Source organism: Palaemon carinicauda, chromosome 6 (assembly GCF_036898095.1).
Source record: "Palaemon carinicauda isolate YSFRI2023 chromosome 6, ASM3689809v2, whole genome shotgun sequence".
Classification (NCBI taxonomy): Eukaryota; Metazoa; Arthropoda; class Malacostraca; order Decapoda; family Palaemonidae; genus Palaemon; species Palaemon carinicauda.
This window is the reverse complement of record NC_090730.1, coordinates 12,975,485-12,999,016: the sequence shown is the minus strand read 5'-3', so window position 1 is coordinate 12,999,016 and position 23,532 is coordinate 12,975,485. Positions and strand designations below refer to the sequence as shown.

The window sequence follows — 23,532 nt, the reverse complement described above, 5'->3', positions numbered from 1 at the left end:
TAGGAAACTTGAGACTCCTTTTAGTAAGTTAAGTAAAAAAAAAAAGTTAGAATTACAAGTACTCTACTGTATATAATTTATGAACAAGAAACTAATTTTTTTTTCCTTTTCCTAAATTTTAGTTCAGCTCTTAATTATTTGATGACAGTTTCAAGTACATTTTAATTATTATTTCACTATATTGTTAATCTCATTGACAGTTTCTGTTTTCATGTCTTTCTTTCTGGATTTTGATGTTAACTGCTTGAACCTTATGGGGGATGGATGGTAGGCTACTATCAGTGCACCTCTTACAGGGTACTGTAGGCACCATTTAAAGATTTACTATGTGCCCTCCCCCTTGCTGCATTCAATTTTTAGCTCTATTATACTTCTGTTCCTGCTTCATTTTTTACATTGTGTTGCCCAACCTCTTTCAGCTTTTGCTTCTTAGGGCAACTCCAAGGTTTTCCCCCAAGATGCATTTGGGCTCTGAATGACTTCTCAGGCCCCTTAGCTAGGTCGTAAGGACTTGAATCAAATAAATCCCAGTTGAAGCTAACCGTGAATATCTACATTATCAACCACAAGCAAAGCATTCTTTGGCTCCCTTAGGAGGCTGTGCAATATAACTGCTATATTTGTGAAGAATTAATGTAGAATATAAAATTTCTATTGTGTACTATATTGCATTTCACAATAGTATCCATTTGTTATTCCTTGTTATCCCTTTACTTACCAGATATTACTGTACTATGAACAGGGCTCTTTTACATATACTCATGAGAATGTTTTATCCATATGTGTATTGGTAATTGTTTCATTACTAGTTTTTATGTTTTTGATTAACAAAGTGAAGAGTCCACACATTATTACTTTGATTGGTCTTATTTGTTGGTATGTGAAATCTGAGTTACCTCAACATAGTTCTTGCTCCTACGAGTAATCTCTAGTGGCTTGAGTGGTCTCTAAAGGGGTCTGGTATGAAAGTGGTTTCTTGACTCTTGAGATTCTGAGTTTATGCAAATGTCAGCTCTTGGAAGTCATGATAGTGTTGAATTAAATAAACTATTGAAATAGATGAAATTGAATTGCAATAATAAGATAATCTAATGTCAGGTAACATTGGCATTATATCTGGAGGGTACTGGTATAGAATTTAAATTCTTTTCTCCAAAAAGTAGCACTATAAAGAGAATTTTCATCAAACCAGATCTAATTAGTAATGAAAGTTCTGTAAATTTTTCATAATTTTTGTGTTATGCAATAACAACCCTAAATTGTAATAATATACAGTATCATTAGAAAGGAAATTATCATATATTTTTACTGAGGACAGAAAATTTTATTTTTGTTTCATTGTTTTTTTTTTTTTTTTTTTTTTTTTAATCTTGAAGCAGAAAATATTTAAACAATTTTCTTTCAAAAGAGGGCCAAAACTAGCTGCTATTTAATAGAAAAAAAAAAAAAGACAGAAAAGAGCTTTAAGATCACAAGTTGAAGTGTGTGCTTAATAATAGACAAGATTTTAACCACTCAGGAATCTCAATGGTTGAAAAGTCTTGAGTTTTCTTGGATCTAACTTGTCATTTATTTTTGTTGTGCAGATGATTAAACTTGAAAATTAACATCGCATAATTTGCTTACTTGCTGCAACTGCATTGAAAATATTAAATCAGTTAATGTGGCAAAACTAAACAATAGGTCAGAATAATTTGCTATGTAGTGTATGGTGATTTAATTTCTCCATAAGGATATGAATGATATCTTTTTTTGACAGTTCATTCTATGTTGTATGCATTCATTATCACAATTATTGTGTCCTCATTACCTTATATATAACAATTTTAAGAGACCCTGTTGAGAAAATGGATTTTTTGGTAGGGCCATAAACGATTGAATTGTACCCCCGGGAGTAGTGTAAAATATGTGTAGGGCTCTAATGATCCAAACTTCTAGTAATCCCCAGAAACTATTCTGACCCATCAAGTTTGAGATTGAGAGTTTCTAAGCTACAGACCCTAGATGGCTGATCATCCATTGGCCACTTGAGAATTTTCATTGGAACTACCCAAGGATTATCTTGTATGCAAGATGGCTAACACCAGACACATCTAATGGTTGGAGGTGGAATTGTATACATCCCTGCCAACCAATACTATAGTACTGTTTAGAGTGCAACTTTTATTTGCATTTGGCATCCTTGAAATTTTTTTTTATAAAATCTAGGATAACTGCCAGTTTTATATATCATAACTTATTTACCGTATCAGAATCAATACCAACTTTAGATATGTGAAAGATACAGCCCTATGAATAGAATTTTTAAACAGCATAATTGATTGCTTCAGGAGAAAAGAAGAAATCATTGCTGTTTGGGTTGATTGTTAAAACTTTCTGTATCCTCATGGGTTTGAGATGATACTGTGATAGAATACAGTTTTGTTAACCAATGAGGGACGACGGGCGGCGCCGCCAAAGGACGACGACGGTTTATTGATATTTATAGAAAAAAGAAAAAAAAAAACTAAATATATTATTTTTCACTCTAATATATAAGTATTTGGTATTGAAACTGCAAGAAGATGAGCTTTTTTAATAGGGCATTTATTGTTTAATACGTTGTTAATTACTTTGGATATAAAAAAAAATGTCTTTAGAAATCACAGTTGCCAAAAGTGAAGCTGGATTATTACAAAACTTATTATTCCTATTTGTTATAACAGTGTTAATTTTGTAAAGAATGTAATTTTGAAAAAGTCCTAAAAAAAACAGAATATTCTATCCAGTAATAGCGTGGTAAAAAAAAATTATATAACATATCAAGTGACACTTTTTCACCATTTGGTAATGCGGATTTACAAAAATATTACCGCATTCATAATTATCTCTTGGATGGCCTATCAGTATTTTGCTGATAGATAATATAAGCATTTAGAACTAAATCTAGAATTAATCTTTATTGTTCCTGTGAGTGATATCTTTTGTGTTAGTAGCGCTTCTGCTAGAAGATGAAGCAACAGGTTCAATGTCAAGATCGTCGTCATAAACATCGCTATTAGTAATATAATCATCATTATCATGCTCACTATGGCTGTCCAAATCATCAGCACTTGTTTCTGAATTATAAAGATAATCAATTTCTTTTATCAATATCTTTTATCCCGCCAACAGATAACAAAATCTCGATCGATAAGCCAAATGGCACCTACCCCCATCGCCAACGGCGCATGCTTAGCTCACTCTTATAACCTCAAAGTATAAGATTTCTGGCAACTTTGCTTTGTAAACAATCACTAATTGGTTAAAGTAGCCTGTGACGTCAATAGAAGGCGTAGCTAAAGTCATACGTATGAGGGAGAAAGGATGAAAAAAATGCATCCACAATATAGACGCTCGCAAGTTGATGGCAATTAATGCATCCATTATATGGACGGGTCACCCTTCGTGGGTTAAGCATTTGGTTGTGTTATACGTACTAGATTATGTTCATGTACCAATGAAGGATTTTTAAACTAGAATCTTTAAGAATACATTTTATTTTTAGTGTAATCTTACATATGATGCTTAGGAATTAATTTTTTTTCAAAAAGGCATTTTGTGCAGTTTTATCTCACTGCTTGATTATTTTTCCAGGTTGAGAGAAAACATTGGGTTTCTGAAGCAAAAATATTATCCAGGTGTTGCCAAAAGTGGCCAGACGGTCGAGTTCTTTCCTGTGGAATGGAGGTCATCTTTAGTGCTAGATGCGGGAGTAATTGAATCCATTACCCCTCATAAGATTATCAATATTAGACAGATGCTTAATGCTTCATTTATGGACATAATGTATTATAACAGTCCATTGTACAGAGAAGAAGTAAGTATCAATGGATATTTTATCTGTTCTGTTTTATTTAGACTTTCGTGTTTTATGGCGTCACTCGGTGAAATACAATATTTGCGAAGAGATGTTCTGTTTTGAATATAATGATAACCAACTGCAAATCCATCATCTGAAGATATTGAATATTTAGGTGAATGTTTATTAAAGGGCTTTAACCCCTTGTCTTTGGAATTTGCATTTAATGACACCCAAGATGGCTTTTTCTTTCCCTAAGTTTAATTGAAGGCAAATGAAATATTTTTTCAATTTAATTCATGTGATAAATTGATGACATGGTAACTTTTACTTCCTGTTAATATTCTATTTAAAAAGAATTGGTGTGGGTTTGTTTTATTAAAAAAGTATGCTAGTATACTCAAGTTGATATATGAAATTTTTAAAGCATTTTGCTTCACGTTCTTTTTGCCAGAAAAAAAAAATGACAAAGTAATTCCTATAATTAGTCATTAAATTTTTTTTTTTCCTTTTTATGGTGAGTTTTATAAAAAAACAGCAATTGAAGAATTCACAATTTTTCTTTAGATTCTACTGTCATTGTCAACATCATTAGTTATATTGAAGTTAAGATACCAATGTTAAGTATGTACATAGGACAACAGAGTATTTCTGTCATATTTGTTATGCTACCCCAGTTAGCAAAAGTGTTGGACTGTGACCCATTTGTTTTAACCACTGGTTGATCCAGTGCTTCCATCCAGAGCTTTGAATCTCAGACATAATTGTTTTGTCTTCGTTCCTGCAAATTTTAATGCTCGTAAACCACAATATACCATTGTAGTTGATATTCTTTGGCATGGAAGCTGTTCTTGTAAACAAACATGAGTAGATGACGACTTGAGATTCATTACCATCCTTGTGGTATCTTTGTGGAGTAGCAGATGCTTATTAATGTACCAAAATCAGCTTACCAATTCGTCTTCCTTCTTAAAGTAAAAAGTAAAACTTTTGTGAAATTGTGGCCCTGGAAAGTTTTAACATTTTATAATTTACATTGTCATGGAAATATGTTCTAAAATATTTTTTGCATAGAGGGTAAACTTTCATTTAACTCTTATGAAGGCCAAAAACAGCTTTCAGCTTATTTTGATTTAATTTCAGATAACTAAAGGGAATTAAATTTTCTTTGTTTTCAGGTAATTAAAGGCTTGACGGGGGAAATGAATAGACTTTACACTATGTTTACACAACGAAATCCATATTTTGAAGCTAATGGTGGCAAAGTATCCATTGTAGCTCATTCTCTTGGCTGTGTTATCACATACGATATTGTCATTGGATGGAATCCAGCTCAGCAGTTTGATCAGCAGATGGTGCAGTCTTTGGTAAGTAACTCCTCTTTTATTATGGATTTGAAGGTCCAATAAGGGTGTTTGGTTTCAGCAATAATTGATGAAGACTTTTTTATAGCTCAGGGTTCTGTTCCCAATCTTCCCCTTATTACTCTGTTAGTTTATTTTTTCTCCACTTTCTACTTTAGCCAATAATTTGACTCACCATAACTTCTTATATCTTTTTCAATCTTCTTGTATTGCTTTCTTCATTTATTGACCCTAATCTAGGAGAATTTCTAAAATGCCATACTGTAAAAATGGGAAATTCAATGGCCCTAAGACATCATTACTTTTTACTTCCTGTTTCTCCTATCTAATTCAAGTTTTTCTTTTTAAAAATTTGAATAAAGTCTTTCATTTCAATCAACGATTCAAATTTTCAGTTACTTCAGGCTTCTCTCAGAGAGATCATACTATTTAGAGATTGCTAAATCTTCTCTTGAATTTATAGTTGTCATTTTTTCTTTTTATCCAGTTAGATAAAGTTTTTGCTCCTACAAGTATACAGTACAAACCTTTCACCCCTCAAAGCAGGGAAATGTCTTCAGCGGAATGAGAAATGCCATTGAAATTGTTAACGATGTAGTTAACGACTGGTGGTGAACGGGGATTAGTAGTCCCGCCCTCCTCCCTGTTAAAGACTTCTCACTTTTGTCTTCTGTTGCACTGTGTATGATTGCGCTGTTACATCCTATCTAAGGCTTTTAATCTTTTTCTTCCCTTTTAGTTTGATTTTTTTGTTAATGAAGGAATAAACCAAGAATGTACTGTATGTATATTGGACCTGCTACACTACTTAGGAGTAATTCTTTCCTCTTCCAATTCTAATTATAACGCTTCTTGATAGAAGAAAATAAAGAGGTCTGATAAGTATAGTTTTAGCCACAACAGTCTCTTGGGCAACACCCCCCTCCCCCCTTCCTAGCAAATTCCTTGGTGCTGATACAGTGCCTGTAGGGATTGCAGGCCTTTGCCACAGTCCCCTACCACAGCCCTCATCCATGGCCCCTACCACCTTCAGAAGTACAGTACTTCCATTCTGTGAAGTAACTTGCATTTCATGGATGGAGGCTATCCAGTGTCTCCTCACTGAAAGCTTTTTGAAGCTTTCACAGTAAATTTTTCGATAATTTTGGTCTGTTGTAGCTGTCTACAAAGGAAAGTGGGCCATCTTCAGCTTAAAAGAGGTACTTTTTCAGTCATAACTTGTGAAAAGGACATGACATTATGCCTGCCAGTATTTCCAATTCAGTACTGGCAGAATCAAGGAAGAGTTGTCACAGAACACATCTTTTTCTGACTCGGTGAGACTTTTAAGTGTATATGAATCCCTGCGAGGAGATTGAGGTATCGGCTTGATGTAGTTGCACACGGAGTTGGATTATCCTACTCAGGCCCTGAAGAGTTTGCAGTCGGACAGGTAATGGAGTTTGGCGATCCAAACAACCCTCGGCCTTTTTAAAGTGGCATATATACTGGTCCTTCAACCCTTTTGTTCCTGGCACTGTGGTAGCTTCTTTAGTAGTTATGTAGCCATCCCAGTTCCCTTATGGGACAGGAAGCATCTTGTCTATGGTAACTTGCTGGATGTAAGTCAGGAGGAAAGTTAGAATGACTGACTCCTCTGTTGTTACTTTCATTCTCCTTACTTGGGGATAGGCTTTGTAACATTATATGCTGGATCAGACAGTGATGCTGGTAAACTTTTTCGAGTACCATTGTAATTAGAATGGATTATTAAGAGGTAGTTCTCCCCATTAGCTCTTTATGAGGGAGATGATGATGGAATGAATACCTATCCTTTGTCCATCATGTGCCAGGTATTTATTTCCAGTTTGCATCTCCCCTTTTAGGGAGAAAGATTCCTTCATCGACCATGAACCAGGTACTAACCAAATCAGCCTAGTCGTTCCTATGATGGACTGAGGAGGTTCCTCGAGTCATCTCCTTCACTCTTGTACAGGACTAACGAGACTTGCATTTCCAGAAAAGACTAGGAACCAACCAGTGTGTCTCATTTAAACATTGATAGGTTTGTAGTAAATTTCAAATTTTAAAAGTAATTTGTACTTCAACAAACTGTTCAAACTTGGGTCATTTAAAGTTAAATTTTCCACCTCAACCACCTCTCTTAGTCTTATCTGAATGTCAAAAGTGAGGATTCTTTGATAGGCAGAGGGCTGGGGTTACTTGTCTGCACTCACAAATTATCGTTAATTACCTTGTCTTCCTTCGTTAAGGGAAGCGCCAATTAGTTGCGTTTTTTGAGGTCTTCCACTCGGCCTTGAGTATGGTCTCTCCTCCTCGTGTGAGTTGTGTATGCTCACGAGGAGCTTCGAGCAGTTTTGCCCACCCTGAAACCTCAGGCCCTCCAAAGTGGGATGTGACCCTCATTTTCATGGCTCTTACACGTACCTCGTTTGAGCCTTAGAAAAAATCATACAGAGATCCGACTCTTAAAATGGCCCTTTTGCTAGCCCTAGCACTGGCATCAAAAGTACATGTTACCCTCACTGTGTGGTAAAAGGAGGTCTCCTTTAGCTTTGTGCTAGGCTTTGTAGCCAAAACTTAGAATCCATCTGTCGGCGATGAGAGTACTTGTCACCCACATGTGGTAAAAAGACATCTCCTTTAGTTTTGTGCCAGGCTTTGTAACCAAAACTAAGAATCCTCCTATGTACAAACCTAGGTTCAAGACCTTCTGGGCCCCTCTTTATGTGAAGTGTCAGGTGGTGATTGAGAGGAGATGCTTTAGTATCCTTTAAGGGCTCTATGGTGTTACCTGAAGAGGGTACAACACCTCAAACCTGAGTGTCAGTAACTCTTCCTTAGGCCTGGTAGAACCTAGAAATAGGTGTCAAGGAACGTGATCTCTTTCTGACCTCGTGAGACGATCCGTAAGGCTTATGCCTCAACTGCTGAGATGGTTGAGGAACCAGCTAAGACCAGAGTTCACAAAGTCAGCTTTATATGCCCCACCCTAGCTTTCAAGAGGAATCTAGCAGTCGGCCAGGTGTTGAAGGCTGGGGTTTGGAAATGCCAAACCACTTTCATGGCTTTCAACCTATGGGAGTATACTTACTAGTCCCTTGACAACTTTCTGCTTGGTCTTGTGGTGGCTTCTCAAGTAGTTGCGTAGCCAGCACAGCTCCCACACGGAATAAGAGGTATCTTGTCTATGGTAGCATATAGATGTAAGTCTGGAAAGAAAGTTAGAATGACTGGCTCATTTCCTTCAGGTTTCTTCCCCCTCTCTTGGTGATGAAGCTGTTGAGACATTACTCGCTGTATCAGATTTTAGGCTGGTAAGCTTCACGTCTGAGCTCCATTCTTTAGAATCCTGAGAAGTATCTCACCCATCCTCCCTAATAATGGGAAAGGTGAAGGAATTTATACCAACCTATTGATCATCATACAAAAGGTACAGTATATTATTAAGGACTGCTATTCCCTTCAGGGAAAAGGATCCTTCTTTTGATCACATACCAATCGTCTTGGATAAGCCAGGCCCTATCAGTCTATTTATCTTTATGATATTCAGATAAGAGGTAGTTGGAGTCGTTGTCTTCCCTCATGAATGTGACCTGGCTGATTAACACTTCCAGGGAAGAAAAGAAACAAACCAGTTTCTGTTATAGGGGAACATCCAACTCAATAATCACCTAGTCTCCCTAATTTAGAGGGCAAAAGGTTTTTACTTGTAGGAACAAATAAAAAATTTTAAAAATAATTTGTATATTTCTTGGTTATACAAACCTTAGTCCTTTAAAGTTGAACCTCTCATCTCAAACACCCGTCTCAGTCCTGAGCCGAAAGGTCAAAAGTGGCGAGGCCCTGCCAGGTAGTGGGGCAGAGCTTCTCGCAGAGCTTCTCACACTTGCTCAATACCTGCCTTTAACTACCTCAATGAATTCCTCGGCCATTCCAGAAGTGTTCCCTATTTTAAAGGACTCAGGGTTGTATAGCTAGGAAATAATACAAGTTATAGTAATTTTAAGATGAGTATTATTATTCCCTATGCTTTATGATCAATTTATTTCTATTCATCGACAGTCTTCATCTTCACCCTTGCACTATAATTATTGGTCTTTTTCCTTTTATACATTTCCATAATTTTTTCTGCCTGCTGTCTGGTAGAGATTGGAGACTCGTCTTGTGTTCAGTTATTCCTTAAACATATTTTAATACTACTGTACTTATATTTTTTGTGTACCTTTTAACTGGTTTTCACTTTTACTTTTTTTATCATGTAATCAATGATGTTAGGCTTTACATTCCATTCCTTCATTTTATAGTTTCTGAGTTTTCATTGTTTTAAGTGTGTTTATCTCATTTTGTTAATGTTTTTTATGTTATGATAACATTAATCTGTGTTTTAACCTTAACCTCTCCATCATTACTGTACAGTGTACTGTATGTTACCTACTTCTCTTTTATTCATGGACATTATATTTAACATCATTAACTTGGCTCTGACGGAAAATTCCATTTCAGCTTCTTTGTCATAGTTCCTACCTTTAAACCCTCACCCTTCATTATATGCTGTACTCAGTTATGCCTTTTTAGGTGTACTATACTCGTACTGGCTTAACTTCTGACTGATACCTCTGTCATTGCATCTTGTAACATTATCTTTTTCTCCCTAATTCTCTTAGTTTCAACATAATCTTTTTTTCTCCCCAATTCTCTTAGTTTTGAATTTACTTGAAACTCTTACACTAATTTCTTTACTGATTTTATGGTTTTAGTGGTTTATATCTTTGATTGATTTCCTTATGCTATGACTTTACTGATATTTCTGATCCATCCCATTTATTTTGGATGAGGATGGGTTATTAATGAGCGTTATAACCCTAGAGATATGATGATTATTAGTTGCTTGAAACTAGAATTTTCAATATTAATCTTACCCGATGATCATGTAGCTGCAACTCTGTTGCTCGACAGAAAAAACCTACGGTCGGGATACGCCAGCGATCGCTATACAGGTGGGGGTGTACAACAACAGCGCCATCTGTCGAGTAGGTACTCGGGTACTTCTTGTCAACAAGAACCAATTTTTCCTCTGTCGTGCCAATGGCAGGACCTACTAAATACGCCGTCCCTACTGGATTTGTTTTCACAATGATTTGGTGAAGTACACTATTCCAGTTTTGAGCTTTCGCTATGCAGGGGTTTTATCTTCATTTCAAAACTTGAATTCGTTTTCGATAGATTTAATTATGGTGACAAAGAGAGTATGGACTCTCTTTCACTTTTAAATGGCCGACCCTTCCCTTAGACGGAAGTGTGTTTAGGTTTTTGGTAATTTTGCTTAACAAGTTATAGATCTATTTATTTTATATCTCTCCGCCTTGATAGGCCTCTTCGATTAACTTTCCATTTATTATAAACTTATAAAAAAGTAATTTTTATGTTTGTTTATATGCGACCTTTCCTATAGTAGGCGGTCCTTACTTGGAACCGAAGTTAATTAACATTGAGCCCGTCATATCGTATTTAACTTTTTAAGAATTTAATACTTTTTAATTTTAATGTTTTATGAAAGAATTTCTTTGATAGTCTCGTACTGTTTTCAAAGATGAACTAACGTTTAGTTTTTTAGTCTCCGCAGTTGTTGACGTTCAGAACGTTCAACATGCGCTCTATCGTTACGATAGAGAGAGAGTGTTTCACGGTTTCACGTTGCATAAGAGTAAACCGATTCTAGCGTTTCGTTCATTCTTTCTTAGCTTAAATGGTTTAAATTCTAAATAAAGGAACTTTTTATTTGGGAAACCTTTCAGTTCCTTTTAGCAAATAACATGTTTTAACGATATATAATTGGGCTCTTCTCTCAGGCGCTAAGTCAAGAGAGAAGAGAGAGAGAGATAGAGACGGAGGGAGAGAGAGGAGAATAAACGTTTCGTTCAACCGGGTAACGTTGTTCTCGTTTTTTACTCTTCTCCCTAGTCGCTGTAGAGGAAGAAGGTAAAACGTTTCTAGAGTTTTATTCTTGTTCCCAGGCTTTAGGCGGTGAGAGATTGTAAACGTAGTTTATTTGATCTAGTGTTTAGTCTCTTTTCCAGCCACTGAATTCGTTTTTTACTCTTCTCCCTAGTCGCTGTAGGGGAAGAAGGTAAAACGTTTCTAGAGTTTTATTCTTGTTCCCAGGCTTTATGCGGTGAGAGATTGTAAACGTAGTTTATTTGATCTAGTGTTTAGTCTCTTTTCCAGCCACTGAATTCTTTATCTTTATTTATGTTTTTCTGTTGCATTGTAAAACTGTTTTCGCAATTACTACCTTTTAATGAAGGATAGGATTGCGTGTTTCAGGTAGAAATCAGTTAAAGTCTCGATTTCAGTGAAATAAGTGCAAACAGAAAATCAAAAGTGATAAAGTGATATGCGCAAAGTGTTACAGTGTTGCGTCCGAGGGTTCGTCTGTTCGTGCCAGTTGTTCACCTAGTCCGATACCTCTTACAAGCTCCCAAGCCCAGGGGAGAAGTAATGTCGTACGACTTATGGGTTCCACAGGCCTTGATCGACGAACAGACGTTTTTCCCTCCGTGGTTTCGGGCGTATCTACACACGTTGCCGACGTGAGATCTCCCCACCCACACAAAGACGAGAGAGCCCATTTATTCCTCGTCTGCGGAAGAGGTTTCTCGTAGAAACCATGGACCAAATCTTGCAGCTTTTAAGTGCAAGTCGGTCCCTTCCGCGCAAGTCCAACGGCCTAGGTGTAGCCACTGGGTCAGTTCGGACTCGCTGCAGTCATCCGACGACTGCACACCTCCCAAGAGAGGCAAGGTGGTACCGCAACAGGCAGTAACTCCGTCTGTTGCCGCACCAGCTGTTTTAGACCCTCAGTCACAACGGACAGTAGCTCCGTTTGTTGCCGTTTTTTTTGTAGACCCTAAGTGGTCTTTACTGCAGTCTATGCAGACTCAGTTAGCTGCGGTTATGCAGGAGTTTCGTGCGGAGAAGGTTTACACTGCTCTCGTTAGCCTACAACCTACCACGGTTGTGCGCCCAGCTCACGCTGAGGCTGCCTGCTCCCACACTCTGGCTGCGGAGAGCTCCACCTCCGATGCGCAATCGACCCTGCCAGACGCATGTTAACGTTAGCCGACATGCGGCTCCCTCCGTTAACATGCGTGAGGTACCGCATCAGCAGTGGGAAGGTGGAGTCAAGCTGCCGTGTTTTGACGCGATGCGTTAGTTTCCGCAACCCACGGCAGTCCCCTCCACGCACCACCACTCCGCTTTGGTTGTTGCCTGCTCCCACACTCCGACTGCGGAGAAGGTTGACGATGCACCCGTTTGCCTACAACCTGCCACGGTTGTGCGCCCAGCATGGCTGCCTGCTCCCACACTCTTGTTGTGAGAGCTCCTCCACCCATGCGCAGTCTACCCTGCCAGACGCATGCTTACTCCCACAGACACACGGAGCACTCCGTTGCCGTGCGTGAGCTACCACAAGCTGCCGTGTTTTGACACGGTGTTTCAGCCTCCGCAACACACTGTGGTTACCGCCACTCGCCCGCAGCAGACTAGTCAGTCAGGAGTTGAGGCTTCCCCACACAGCTTTGGTTGTTGCCAGCTCACAGACTGTCAAGCAGTTACATGACGTTGCCTTCTGGTCTGCTACTAATGCACCAGTGCTGTATGTCCTCACGCACCTGTTGTGGTTGACAGTTCAGTTTTTGACAGTTCACAGACTGTCAAGCAGTTACATAACGTTGCCTTCTGGTCTGCTGCTTAGGCACCAGTGAGACCCTCACTGAGATAACCTAGCTTTTCTCGGACATGGTTCCTGTAGATGAGAAAGTGCTGTTCTCCCTCCTTCTGATATTCCTTTGAGGACTCTGTCATTTGGAGAGGAGCCTTAAGCTGCTTAGCCTCCTATGGACTTTAATTAAAGCATAACAAGGCTTCCAGGGATGGTAAATGGTTCCGCTTCGGTCGCTAACCCCGTCTGTTGCCACACCTGCTCCCATAGACCCTAATGAGCTTTGTTGCAAGACATGCAGTCCAAGCTTGTGTCCTTGATAGAGGATTTTTTACGGAGAAGAACCTCCTAGCCAACAACCTTCCTACCGGTTGGTTGTACGCCCTGTTGACGCTGAGGTATCCTACTCACGTCCGCCAGTTGAGGTGGTTCCTCCACCGGTGCAACCCAGTGTGGGTTGCCAGTCGCACGTTGACGTTAAGCGACTCTCGGAGGTGGTTGTGGACGTTCAGTGTGTCACTAGGAAGACGTTCAACAACCAGCAGAGGTGACTTGTTGTGACGCAGTGCGGCAACCTCAGCAACCCGGTAGGGGGTTGACTGCACAACCCAGACAGTCTAGACAGTTTCGGGTTGACACTGTTCTTCCTCGCGTCCCCATGGTTGACAGTTCACAGACTGTGCAGCAGTACCATGATCTTGTGTCCGGCTCCGTCACGCATCCACCAGGGCGACCGGATTCAGCGAGTCAGACGTTGCCCACTCCGTTGCCGTTTCCTCATCAGTTTCGGATGAGGAACCCTCTGATGAGGACATTGCTTAACAAGACGATCAACCCCCAGCCCTGTTATCCATCCAGAAGATGCTGAAGAAGGAACACTGCCCTGTCAGGCTGTGGATGAGTCTGGTTAGGACACTGTCATCCGTGGTTCAATTTGTGTCACTTGGAAGACTACACCTCCGTCCTCTTCTGTATCATCTAGCTTTTCACTGGAAAAGGACAAGACGCTAGAAGCGGTCTCGATCCCGGTTTCCGGAAAGATAAAGTCTGGTCTGACTTGGTGAAAGGACTTTATCAACCTTTGAAAGGGTCTTCCCCTGACTGTTCAGACTCCCAACCACGTTCTCTTCTCGGACGCATCGGACGTAGGCTGGGGTGCGACATTAGGCGGTAGGGAATGCTCGGGATTATGGAACTCGAGTCAAAGGACAATGCATTTCAACTGCAAGAAGCTACTGGCAGTACGTCTGACCTGGGAAAGCTTCAGGTCTCTCCTTCAAGGCAAAGTGGTGGAGGTGAACACGGACAACACCCTGCTTTGACGTACATCTCCAAGCAAGGAGGGACCTACTCTGTGATATGGTACGAGTTCGCAAGAGACCTCCTCTCCTGTTCAACAGGTCTAGACTTTTCACTAGTAACGAGGTTCATCCAAGGCAACTTGAATGTCATAGCAGATTGTCTCAGTAGGAAGGGACTAATAATTCCAACATATTGGACCCTCCACAAGGATGTATGCAAGAGACTTTGGGCCACCTGGGGCCAGCCAACCATAGATCTCTTCGCAACCTCGATGACCAAGAGGCTCCCAATACTTTGCTCACCTATCCCGGACCCAGCAGTAGTTCATATAGATGCCTTTCTTCTAGATTGGTCACATCTAGATCTATATGCATTCCCTCCGTTCTAGATTGTCAACAAGGTACTGCAGAAGTTCGCCTCTCAAGAAGGGACAAAGTTGACGCTAGTTGCTTCCCTCTGGCCCGCGAGAGAATAACTCACCGAGGTACTTCGATGGATAGTAGACGTTCCCAGAACACTTCCCCTAAGGGTGGACCTTCTACGTCTGCCACGCGTAAAGAAGGTACTCCAAGGCCTCCACGCTCTTCGTCTGACTGCCTTCAGACTATCGAAAGACTCTCGAGAACTAGAGGTTTTTCGAAGGAGGCAACCAGAGCGATTGCTAGAGCAAGGAGAACATCCACCCTTAGAGTCTACCAATCGAAGTGGGAAATCTTCTGAAACTGGTGCAAGTCAGTATCCGTATCCTCGACCAGTACCTCTGTAACTCAAATAGCTGACTTCCTCTTATATCTGAGGAAAGAACGATCTCTTTCAGCTCCCACTATCAAGGGTTACAGAAGCATGTTGGCATCAGTCTTCCGTCACAGAGGCTTAGATCTTTCCAGCAATAAAGATCTACAGGACCTCCTTAAGTCTTTTGAGACCACGAAGGAGCGTCGTTTGGTTACACCTGGTTGGAATTTAGACGTGGTTCTAAGATTCCTTATGTCAGACAGGTTCGAACCACTTCAATCAGCCTCCCTGAAAGATCTCACCTTTAAGACTCTTTTCCTGATATGCTTAACCACAGCTAAAAGAGTCAGTGAGATTCATGCCTTCAGCAGGAACATCGGATTCTCATCCGAAACGGCTACATGTTCTACAACTTGGTTTTCTAGCCAAACACGAGCTGCCTTCTCGGCCTTGACCAATATCGTTCGATATTCCAAACTTATCGTATGGTTGGAAATGAACTAGAAAGAGTATTATGTCCTGTAAGAGCTCTTAAGTTCTATTTTTAAAACCTTTAAGAGGCCCGTCTGAAGCTTTATGGTGTTCAGTTAAGAATCCATCTTTGCCTATGTCAGTGAATTCTTTACCCTATTTTATCAGACTGTTAATACGAGAAGCTCATTCCCTTCTGAATGAGGAAGACCAAGCTTGGCTGAAGGTAAGGACACACGAAGTTAGAGCTGTCACAACTTCCGTGCCCTTTGAACAAAATAGATCTCTGCAAAGTATATTCGACGCAACCTATTGGAAAAGCAAATCAGTGTTCGCGTCTTTTATCTTAAGAATGTCCAGTCTCTTTACGAGAACTGCTACACTCTGGGACCATTCGTAGCAACGAGTGCAGTAGTGGTGGGGGCTCCACCACTACAATTCCCTAATTCCAGAACCTTTTTAATCTTTCTCTTGAAATATTTTTGGGTTGTCCGGAAGGCTAAGAAGCCTTTCGCATCCTACTTGATTTGGCGGGTGGTCAAAATCATTTCTTGAGAAGCGCCTAGATTAGAGGTTTTGATGAGGACCTTTAGTATGGGTTGCAACCCTTCATACTTCAGCTCCTAGGAGTCGCTCAGCATCCTATGAGGATCGCGAGGCTCAGTAAGGAAGACGTACTTAAAAAGGCAGAGTAATTGTTCAAGTCGTCTTCCTTACCAGGTACTTATTTATTTTATGTTTGTTATTTTGAATAACTGCTAAAATGAAATACGGGATACTTAGCTTCTTATGTTAACATGTATGCTGGTCTCCACCCACCCCCCTGGGTGTGAATCAGCTACATGATCATCGGGTAAGATTAATATTGAAAAATGTTATTTTCCTTAGTAAAATAAATTTTTTAATATACTTACCCGATGATCATGAATTTAAGGACCCTCCCTTCCTCCCCATAGAGACCTAGTGGACCGAGGAGAAAATTGGTTCTTGTTGACAAGAAGTACCTGCGTACCTACTCGACAGATGGCGCTGTTGTTGTACACCCCCACCTGTATAGCGATCGCTGGCGTATCCCGACCGTAGGTTTTTTCTGTCGAGCAACAGAGTTGCAGCTACATGATCATCGGGTAAGTATATTCAAAAATTTATTTTACTAAGGAAAATAACATTTTAATGTAGTTATTATTATAATTCTTTTACTTTTTTGATAATTGTTATTTCTATTTTCTTTTAACAGATTGAGTGCATTGATAAGAAAGAAGATACCACACCTAGGTCAAAACAAGCTCAGAAAGAGGAGTTAAAGGATCTACTCAAGTCTTATAAATGTTGCCACTCTCAACCTTCTCTCAATTTCAAGGTGAGGACATTATTCACATCAAAATCTTTGTAATGAAATAAATGAATTTTGATCACTTTTATTCATTTCTAAACTTGCTTCATGCTCATATTCTTTCTCTACAAGTTTGGTTTTATTAGTATTATTATTATTATTGTTATTATTATTAATTATTATTATTATTATTATTATTATTATTATTATTACTACTTGCTAAGCTACAACCCTAGTTGGAAAAGCAGGATGCTATAAGCTCAGAGGCTCCAACAGGGAAAATAACCCAGTGAGGAAAGGAAACAAGGAAAAATAAAATATCTTAAGAACACTAACAACATTAAAATAAATATCTCCCATATAAACTATAAAAATTCTAACAAAACAAAGAGGAAGAGAAATAAGATACAATAGTGTGCCTGAGTGTACCCTCAACATTTACCAATAAAACTGAAAATCTTTTTTTATATTCCTTCCAATAGGCATACTGTCTAGTACAGTAAAGTAATCAGACAATCTAGTGGTTAATGGCAACCCTCAGTGGCTTTTCAAACCACAGATCCTTTGTCTTTTCAGTCTCAAAGTTAAAACTTCTCGGTCCTTTTGACACCACAGGTCATTGGTGAGGATGGTGGTGATGTACAGTATATGAACATCAGGTAATTATAGAAATAACCAATTTTATTATTAAAAGTCTGTTACCCAATTTCATTATCAAAGTTCTGTTTATTTCTGTGAACCTCCCTGATGTTTATCTTGCTTGTGAAAAAGCAAATAGCAGAACTACCCTCATTTTTGGTGTAAGCAAGAAGCTCAGATTCCTGTGCTAAACAAGTTTGACACACTTGCCACTTATGATACAAGAATATGGAAAATCTTTCAGAAGTAGAGATGGTTCATATTAAACCCCTTAAATCATAATCTGAGAGAAAAATAAGATACTTAAAAGCACAAAAAAAAAAAAACCAGTCAACCGGAAGGTTCACTTGCAGATGCATCAAATCCAATTATTGTGGCGATGGAAACTTTGCTACGACTTCTGACATCTGAACCCGAACCGGAAGTCATCACTAACCAAGCTACCAAGTAAATAGTAATAAGGTTCATAGCAATCCATATGATACTCAAGTAGATGAGGGATATCTAATGAAAAATGTACCCCTCGAGGAAATAAATCCATCGCCTTTATAGGCATAACAGGTGAATTGATGATTTTGCACTAAACAATAACTGAGAATAGAACGGCCCACAAAATTCCCTGCAGCTGCAATGATTGTTTCTTATTTGAATTTCAAGACATGGATAAAATGAATATACATAAAATTACTAATCTGTTGATAACTTTGTCAAGAACAAAAATGAAAGTCAATATGGTAAATTAAAAATCCACAATGCTGGTTGCATGTGTTTTATTCATTTGATAAAGAAGCATGCAACAAGCACTTTTCATCTTGAAACATGTATAGAGAAACTTAACCATAATCCAATTGATAATCAGAAAGCAAATTGTGATCAAAATAAACTAGAGGAAACCATGTCCAAAGAACCCATTAAAACAGAAAGTCAACTCTAGCAAAATAAGCAGATCATTTTGCTAAAGCTCTGCCCAGTGGAAATCTATCTCCATTACCTTAATGTTCAATCCATAGATATTCTGTGGAATATTAATGATCTTAAAACCCCTTTGCTTATAGGAAAAATCCAAAGATATGAAAAATCATAATCTCAATGCAATATGCTTACAGCATACTAATGATACTGTTCCTTCAATATGAAATTAGACTTCAGCATCTTGGTCTCTCCCTTTTGTTGATACATTGAACTGCAATCTATATTCATAATAATATTCATATTTAACAATTAAGAATTTCAATTGTCTTGAGTTAAATTACATTTGAATAATATCAACTTTAATATTTATAATATTGTATGTACAATCAGCCCTCTTGCAACTATAATATACAAAGCCTACCCAAAGAATTTCCAAATATGCAAGAAGATTTCTTATTAGTTCAAGTGTCCACAATCCCCTTTGGGACACTAATTGTGTTGTGTTTCAAGGTTGAAAGAATAGTGACTGATCATAACTTCTGCATTTTATATGATTGTAAAATAAGCACGTATTGTACTATTCAAAATCTCATGGAACATATTCAACAATAGATGTAACTTTTTTCTACCAGTATCATTAGTATGCCTAAATGGAATGTCCCGAACAACCTTTATAGCAGTAACCATTTCCTTATTCTAATAACCATGTTAGGACATACACCAATTGCTCCTACTCGACAATATATTACAAGTAAAGCAGATTGGGAGAAATTTAAATTTTACCCTGGTCAAGTGCCTCCCTATAATCATTCAGAAGATTATATGATGAAACAGGTGATTTTCTTTGTAAACTTCATCACACAAGCAGCTGATAAATCTATGCCTCTGACTAATACCAGAGAAATGAAAAACTTGGTCTCTTGCTGATCAGACATTAACCTAATTAGTAATAAAGAAAGCAAGCAATTGAAAGAAAATTCAAAACCTTAAACAAAATATGTAAAATTTGAGTACTGGTCTCCTTGTATGGAATGCAATAAAACACTTCTTGATATAACCATGGACATTAGGCATTGAAACAATACTGTATTTTGGCAAAATAATTCTGGCAAATATATGTCTTGCATATCAGAAAATGTTAGGCAGAAGGTATGGCAGAAATTAAAAAAAAATTAATGGTTCCTATGTCAGCATTATGGCAGACAGTCTCAATTATTACTGGGCACAGTATTGAAAATATAAGCAGTATTGATAATTTGGATGCCAACATTGAATCCATTAAAAGAAGAGAAAGAGCAGTTTCATTGAATTTTGATACCATGGAAGATATTTACTACAGTAAAAGGTTTACTGAAGAGAAGCTTAAATCTGCATTATCAAATTGTATTTCAAATGCCTCTTGTAAAGATAATATAAATTTTGATATATAAAGAAATCTACCCCTTTGGCTATGGCCTGTTTATTAGAGTTTTATAATTAGTTATTTTATCAAACATTAATTTCCAAAGGCATGGAAACATGCAACAGTGATACCAATAGCTAAGTCAGGAAAAGATCCCAGTAACCTAAACAATTGCAGACCAGTACTGACCAATTGTATTTGCAAATTAATAGAAAAATGGTAAATTGAATCGGCCTGATCAGTACAACGGGAGTACATCTGTACTATCCGGTACCTTAAAACAAAGTGGAAGCTCAGTGGTAGTAATTACTGCCACATTGTTGAAATTTTAATAGCCGTATCCAGCTTCACTGAAAGCATACTTAAATTGAAGGATGAGGGTTTGTATATGTGTAGGAGCAAATCGTGATTCCTATCAATGAGCGAGCAAGGCTGTTTTAATAAAAGAAAAACACTGAAAAATTTTCAGCAAAATTTCCAAATCAAGAATGTATTAATCATGTTTGTTGGTTGGTATCACATAACTAGAGCTCTTCCCTTTTTTACTCTTCCCTTGAGAATATTTGTGAGTTAGAAATTGCTGATATTACATCCCAAATCCAGTTAACATGTGCTATAACAAATCTAGCAAGGCTATGTAGCAGTGTGGTTTTATCATCAAACTTTCAATACCAAAAAATCTCAAAACCAGTACAGGCATCTCTTTCTGGAGACCTTTTACATGAAAAGCAGACTGCTACCCAAGTCGATTAGCCTAGCTATCTGTTGATTCTTCCCTTATTTAGAATTGCCTTTTCTTTTACTTAGAGTCAATTTTTAGGAACCTGTTTAGACACACTAGCCTGACATGTTTTTTCATAGGAGTGTTTGGTAAATTAGCATACAGTGAACCCTCGTTTATCGCGGTAGATAGGTTCCAGACGCGGGCGCGATAGGTGAAAATCCGCGAAGTAGTGACATCATATTTACCTATTTATTTAACATGTATATTCGGACTTTTAAAACCTTCCCTTGTACGTAGTACTGTTAACAAACCACCCTTTAATGTACAGAACACTTAATGCATGTACTACAGCACCCTAAACTAAAACAGGCACAAATATTAAAGGCGATTTTATATCATGCGTTTCCTAAACACCTAAAAAGCACGATAAAAAATGGCAACCAATGTTTTGTTTACGTTCATCTCTGATCATAATGAAGAAACAAACTCATTTAGTGTACAGTACACATATATGTATAGGTTAGTTTTTGCATCGATTATATTGATTATACAGTACTGTATGTTGATTTTTTTATTACCAATGTTTTAGTTTACGTATTTTTCTTAGGACTTCCAAATGAAATGTTTTTCTTTATGACGCCGCCTGAAACGACGGCGTGTACGCTCAGTAAACAACCACGCTCAGAACAAACAAGGCATTTAACGCGCATGATGATAGTGATAAATAATGATACAGTACATACAGTATTTACAGTAAAAGCATTTACAAAATATGTTACCTTACAAATATAATTTATACAGTATTGTACGTAGCAAAGCAGGAAAACAATTTACGAGAGAGAGAGAGAGAGAGAGAGAGAGAGAGAGAGAGAGAGAGAGAGAGAGAGAGAGAGAGAGAGAGAGAGAGAGAGAGAGAGAGAGAGAGAGAGAGAGAGAGAGAGATTGTTTTACGTACGTAAATGTAAATTTTAAACAAAAAAAATATGATAGGTTACAACATGTAGACTTTTAAAACCTTCCCTTTAACTTAATGCATACAGTACGTACAGTACTAAACTATAAAACAGGCACAAATACAGTTTTAGAATGTACAGTATGAATATTAAAGTAAAAAATAAAGATTGTTACTGTACTCACCACGAAAGAAGTTGAAGAAAAACTTGAATGGTGATGGCGATGAATTTGCTGCACAGTAGAAATGATGATGATGAAGCTGATGATGTGTTCTACTGTGCAGCCAATGATAGTATTTTACGTCTCTTCAGACGGAGGTGTCTTTTCCTGGGACACCTCTTCAACTTCTTCCTGGGAAACTTCTTCAATTTCTTCCGAAGGCGTACTAGCAGGAGGAACTGGCTCTTTTTTGCGAGGCTGGAAGAACATTGTGATCGGAAGTTGTTGCCGCTGCTTCTTTTTTCGATCCAAGAGCATTTTGTAGGGAGTCATGTCTTCATCGATCTTGTTGCAGAATTGCATCGAGCGAACCATATCCTCGTCCCACTCTTGCAACATTTCTTTCAACTCCTTCGCATGGTTGCAGGCCTTGGCAAGCCGTTCTAATGTTAAGCCCGTTTCTTCGACATTTTCTTGGATCTCTTCCTGGGTATCACTCTCTTCTTCACTTGCCGATTTTGTCAGGTCTTCGAGGTCTGCGTCAGTTAGGGGCTGGGAATGGCAGTCCAACAACTCGTCGACGTCTTCAGTCGTCATGTCGCCAAACCCGTCACCTCCAATTATGGCAGCCAACTGCACAGATTTGCGTATTGCAGAGTGTTGGATTTCCGACGGAGTAAATCCCTTGTCGTCGTAAACAATATCGGGCCACAACTTCTTCCAGCTCGCATTCACGGTTGCAGGTTTCATCTCTTGAAGTGCCCTCTGAATATTCTGCAGGCACGTGGCTATGGTGTACTGCCGCCAGTACGCCTTCAAGTTAAAATCTTCATCCTCGTCATCTTGGGCAGCATCCACACACGCAACGAGGTCCGCCAAGGTGTTCTTCGTGTAGAGGGCCTTGAACGCCCTGATAACCCCCTGGTCCATCGGTTGAATTAATGACGTGGTGTTGGGTGGCAGGAACTCAACCTGAATGCCCTCATGCGACAGGTCAGTTGCGTGTCCACCAGCGTTATCCATAAGGAGAAGGATCTTGAATGGCAAGCCCTTCTCTAAGAGATATTTGCTGACTTGCGGGATAAAACACTGATGGAACCAGTTGGAGGTCAGCATCTTCGTAATCCATGCTTTTTGATTATGCATCCAGTACACGGGAAGGAGATTCTTATTTTTATTTTTCAAAGCGCGAGGATTTTTCGACTTATAAATAAGCCCCGGCTTTAACAAAAATCCAGCAGCATTGCCACACATCACGAGGGTAACGCGATCCTTGAATGCTTTAAAGCCAGAGGCTTTGGCTTCCTCTTTGAACAGGAAAGTTCGCGACGGCATTCTCTTCCAAAACAAGCCAGTCTCATCCATATTAAAGACTTGTTCCGGCTTGTATCCACCTTCGGCGATAATATTCTTGAACGTCTGGTTCACGTAAGTTTCAGCAGCGGCAGTGTCAGCGGAAGCAGACTCCCCATGCAGGGAAACGCTTTTCAGGGTGAAGCGTTTCTGAAACTTCGCGAACCATCCTTTGCTTGCGGAAAAACGTTTCTGAGGCTGGGAATCAGTGGATGTCCCTGGTTGAGGATCATCTGCATCATCATCATCTTCAGCATGGTTGCCGTCGTCGTCTTTAGGTTCCTTTGCAGCAAAATTCTCATATAAGCTCAAAGCCTTTGTTTGGATGGTGTTCGTATCCAACGCTATGTTCTTCTTCCGGCAGTCGGCAATCCACACAGCTAAAGCACCTTCCATGCGTACGATCGTTTTATTACGCGTTGTAACGACTCGCTTCGCTGATCTGCTAAAGGTGATTGCAGCCGTCTTTCTAATGTTCGCCTCGTCCTTCTTGATATAGCGAACAATAGATTCGTTGATGGCAAAATGGCGGCCGGCGGCCGCGTAACTTCTACCATCTTTTAACATGTCGAGAAGCGTAACCTTCTCAGCTATCGTCATCATCCTTCGGTGGCGTTTAGGCTCACTACCAGCCTCAA

At 38.9% G+C, this 23,532-nt stretch overlaps 1 protein-coding gene and 1 pseudogene across 1 annotated transcript in view; one reads left to right on the top strand and one right to left on the bottom strand.

Annotated features, from left to right (window-relative positions):
• Positions 1 to 23,532, bottom strand: part of LOC137642869 (uncharacterized) — a 443,369-nt pseudogene that overhangs the window by 110,561 nt on the left and 309,276 nt on the right.
• The window catches only part of LOC137642428 (phospholipase DDHD1-like), a 126,680-nt gene that overhangs the window by 50,879 nt on the left and 52,269 nt on the right, over positions 1 to 23,532 (top strand). Inside the window, exons 5-7 of the mRNA XM_068374976.1 lie at positions 3,616 to 3,838; positions 4,999 to 5,187; positions 16,656 to 16,778. Of these exons, the coding sequence (XP_068231077.1) occupies positions 3,616 to 3,838; positions 4,999 to 5,187; positions 16,656 to 16,778 (535 nt within the window). The remainder of the gene's footprint in view (positions 1 to 3,615; positions 3,839 to 4,998; positions 5,188 to 16,655; positions 16,779 to 23,532) is intronic.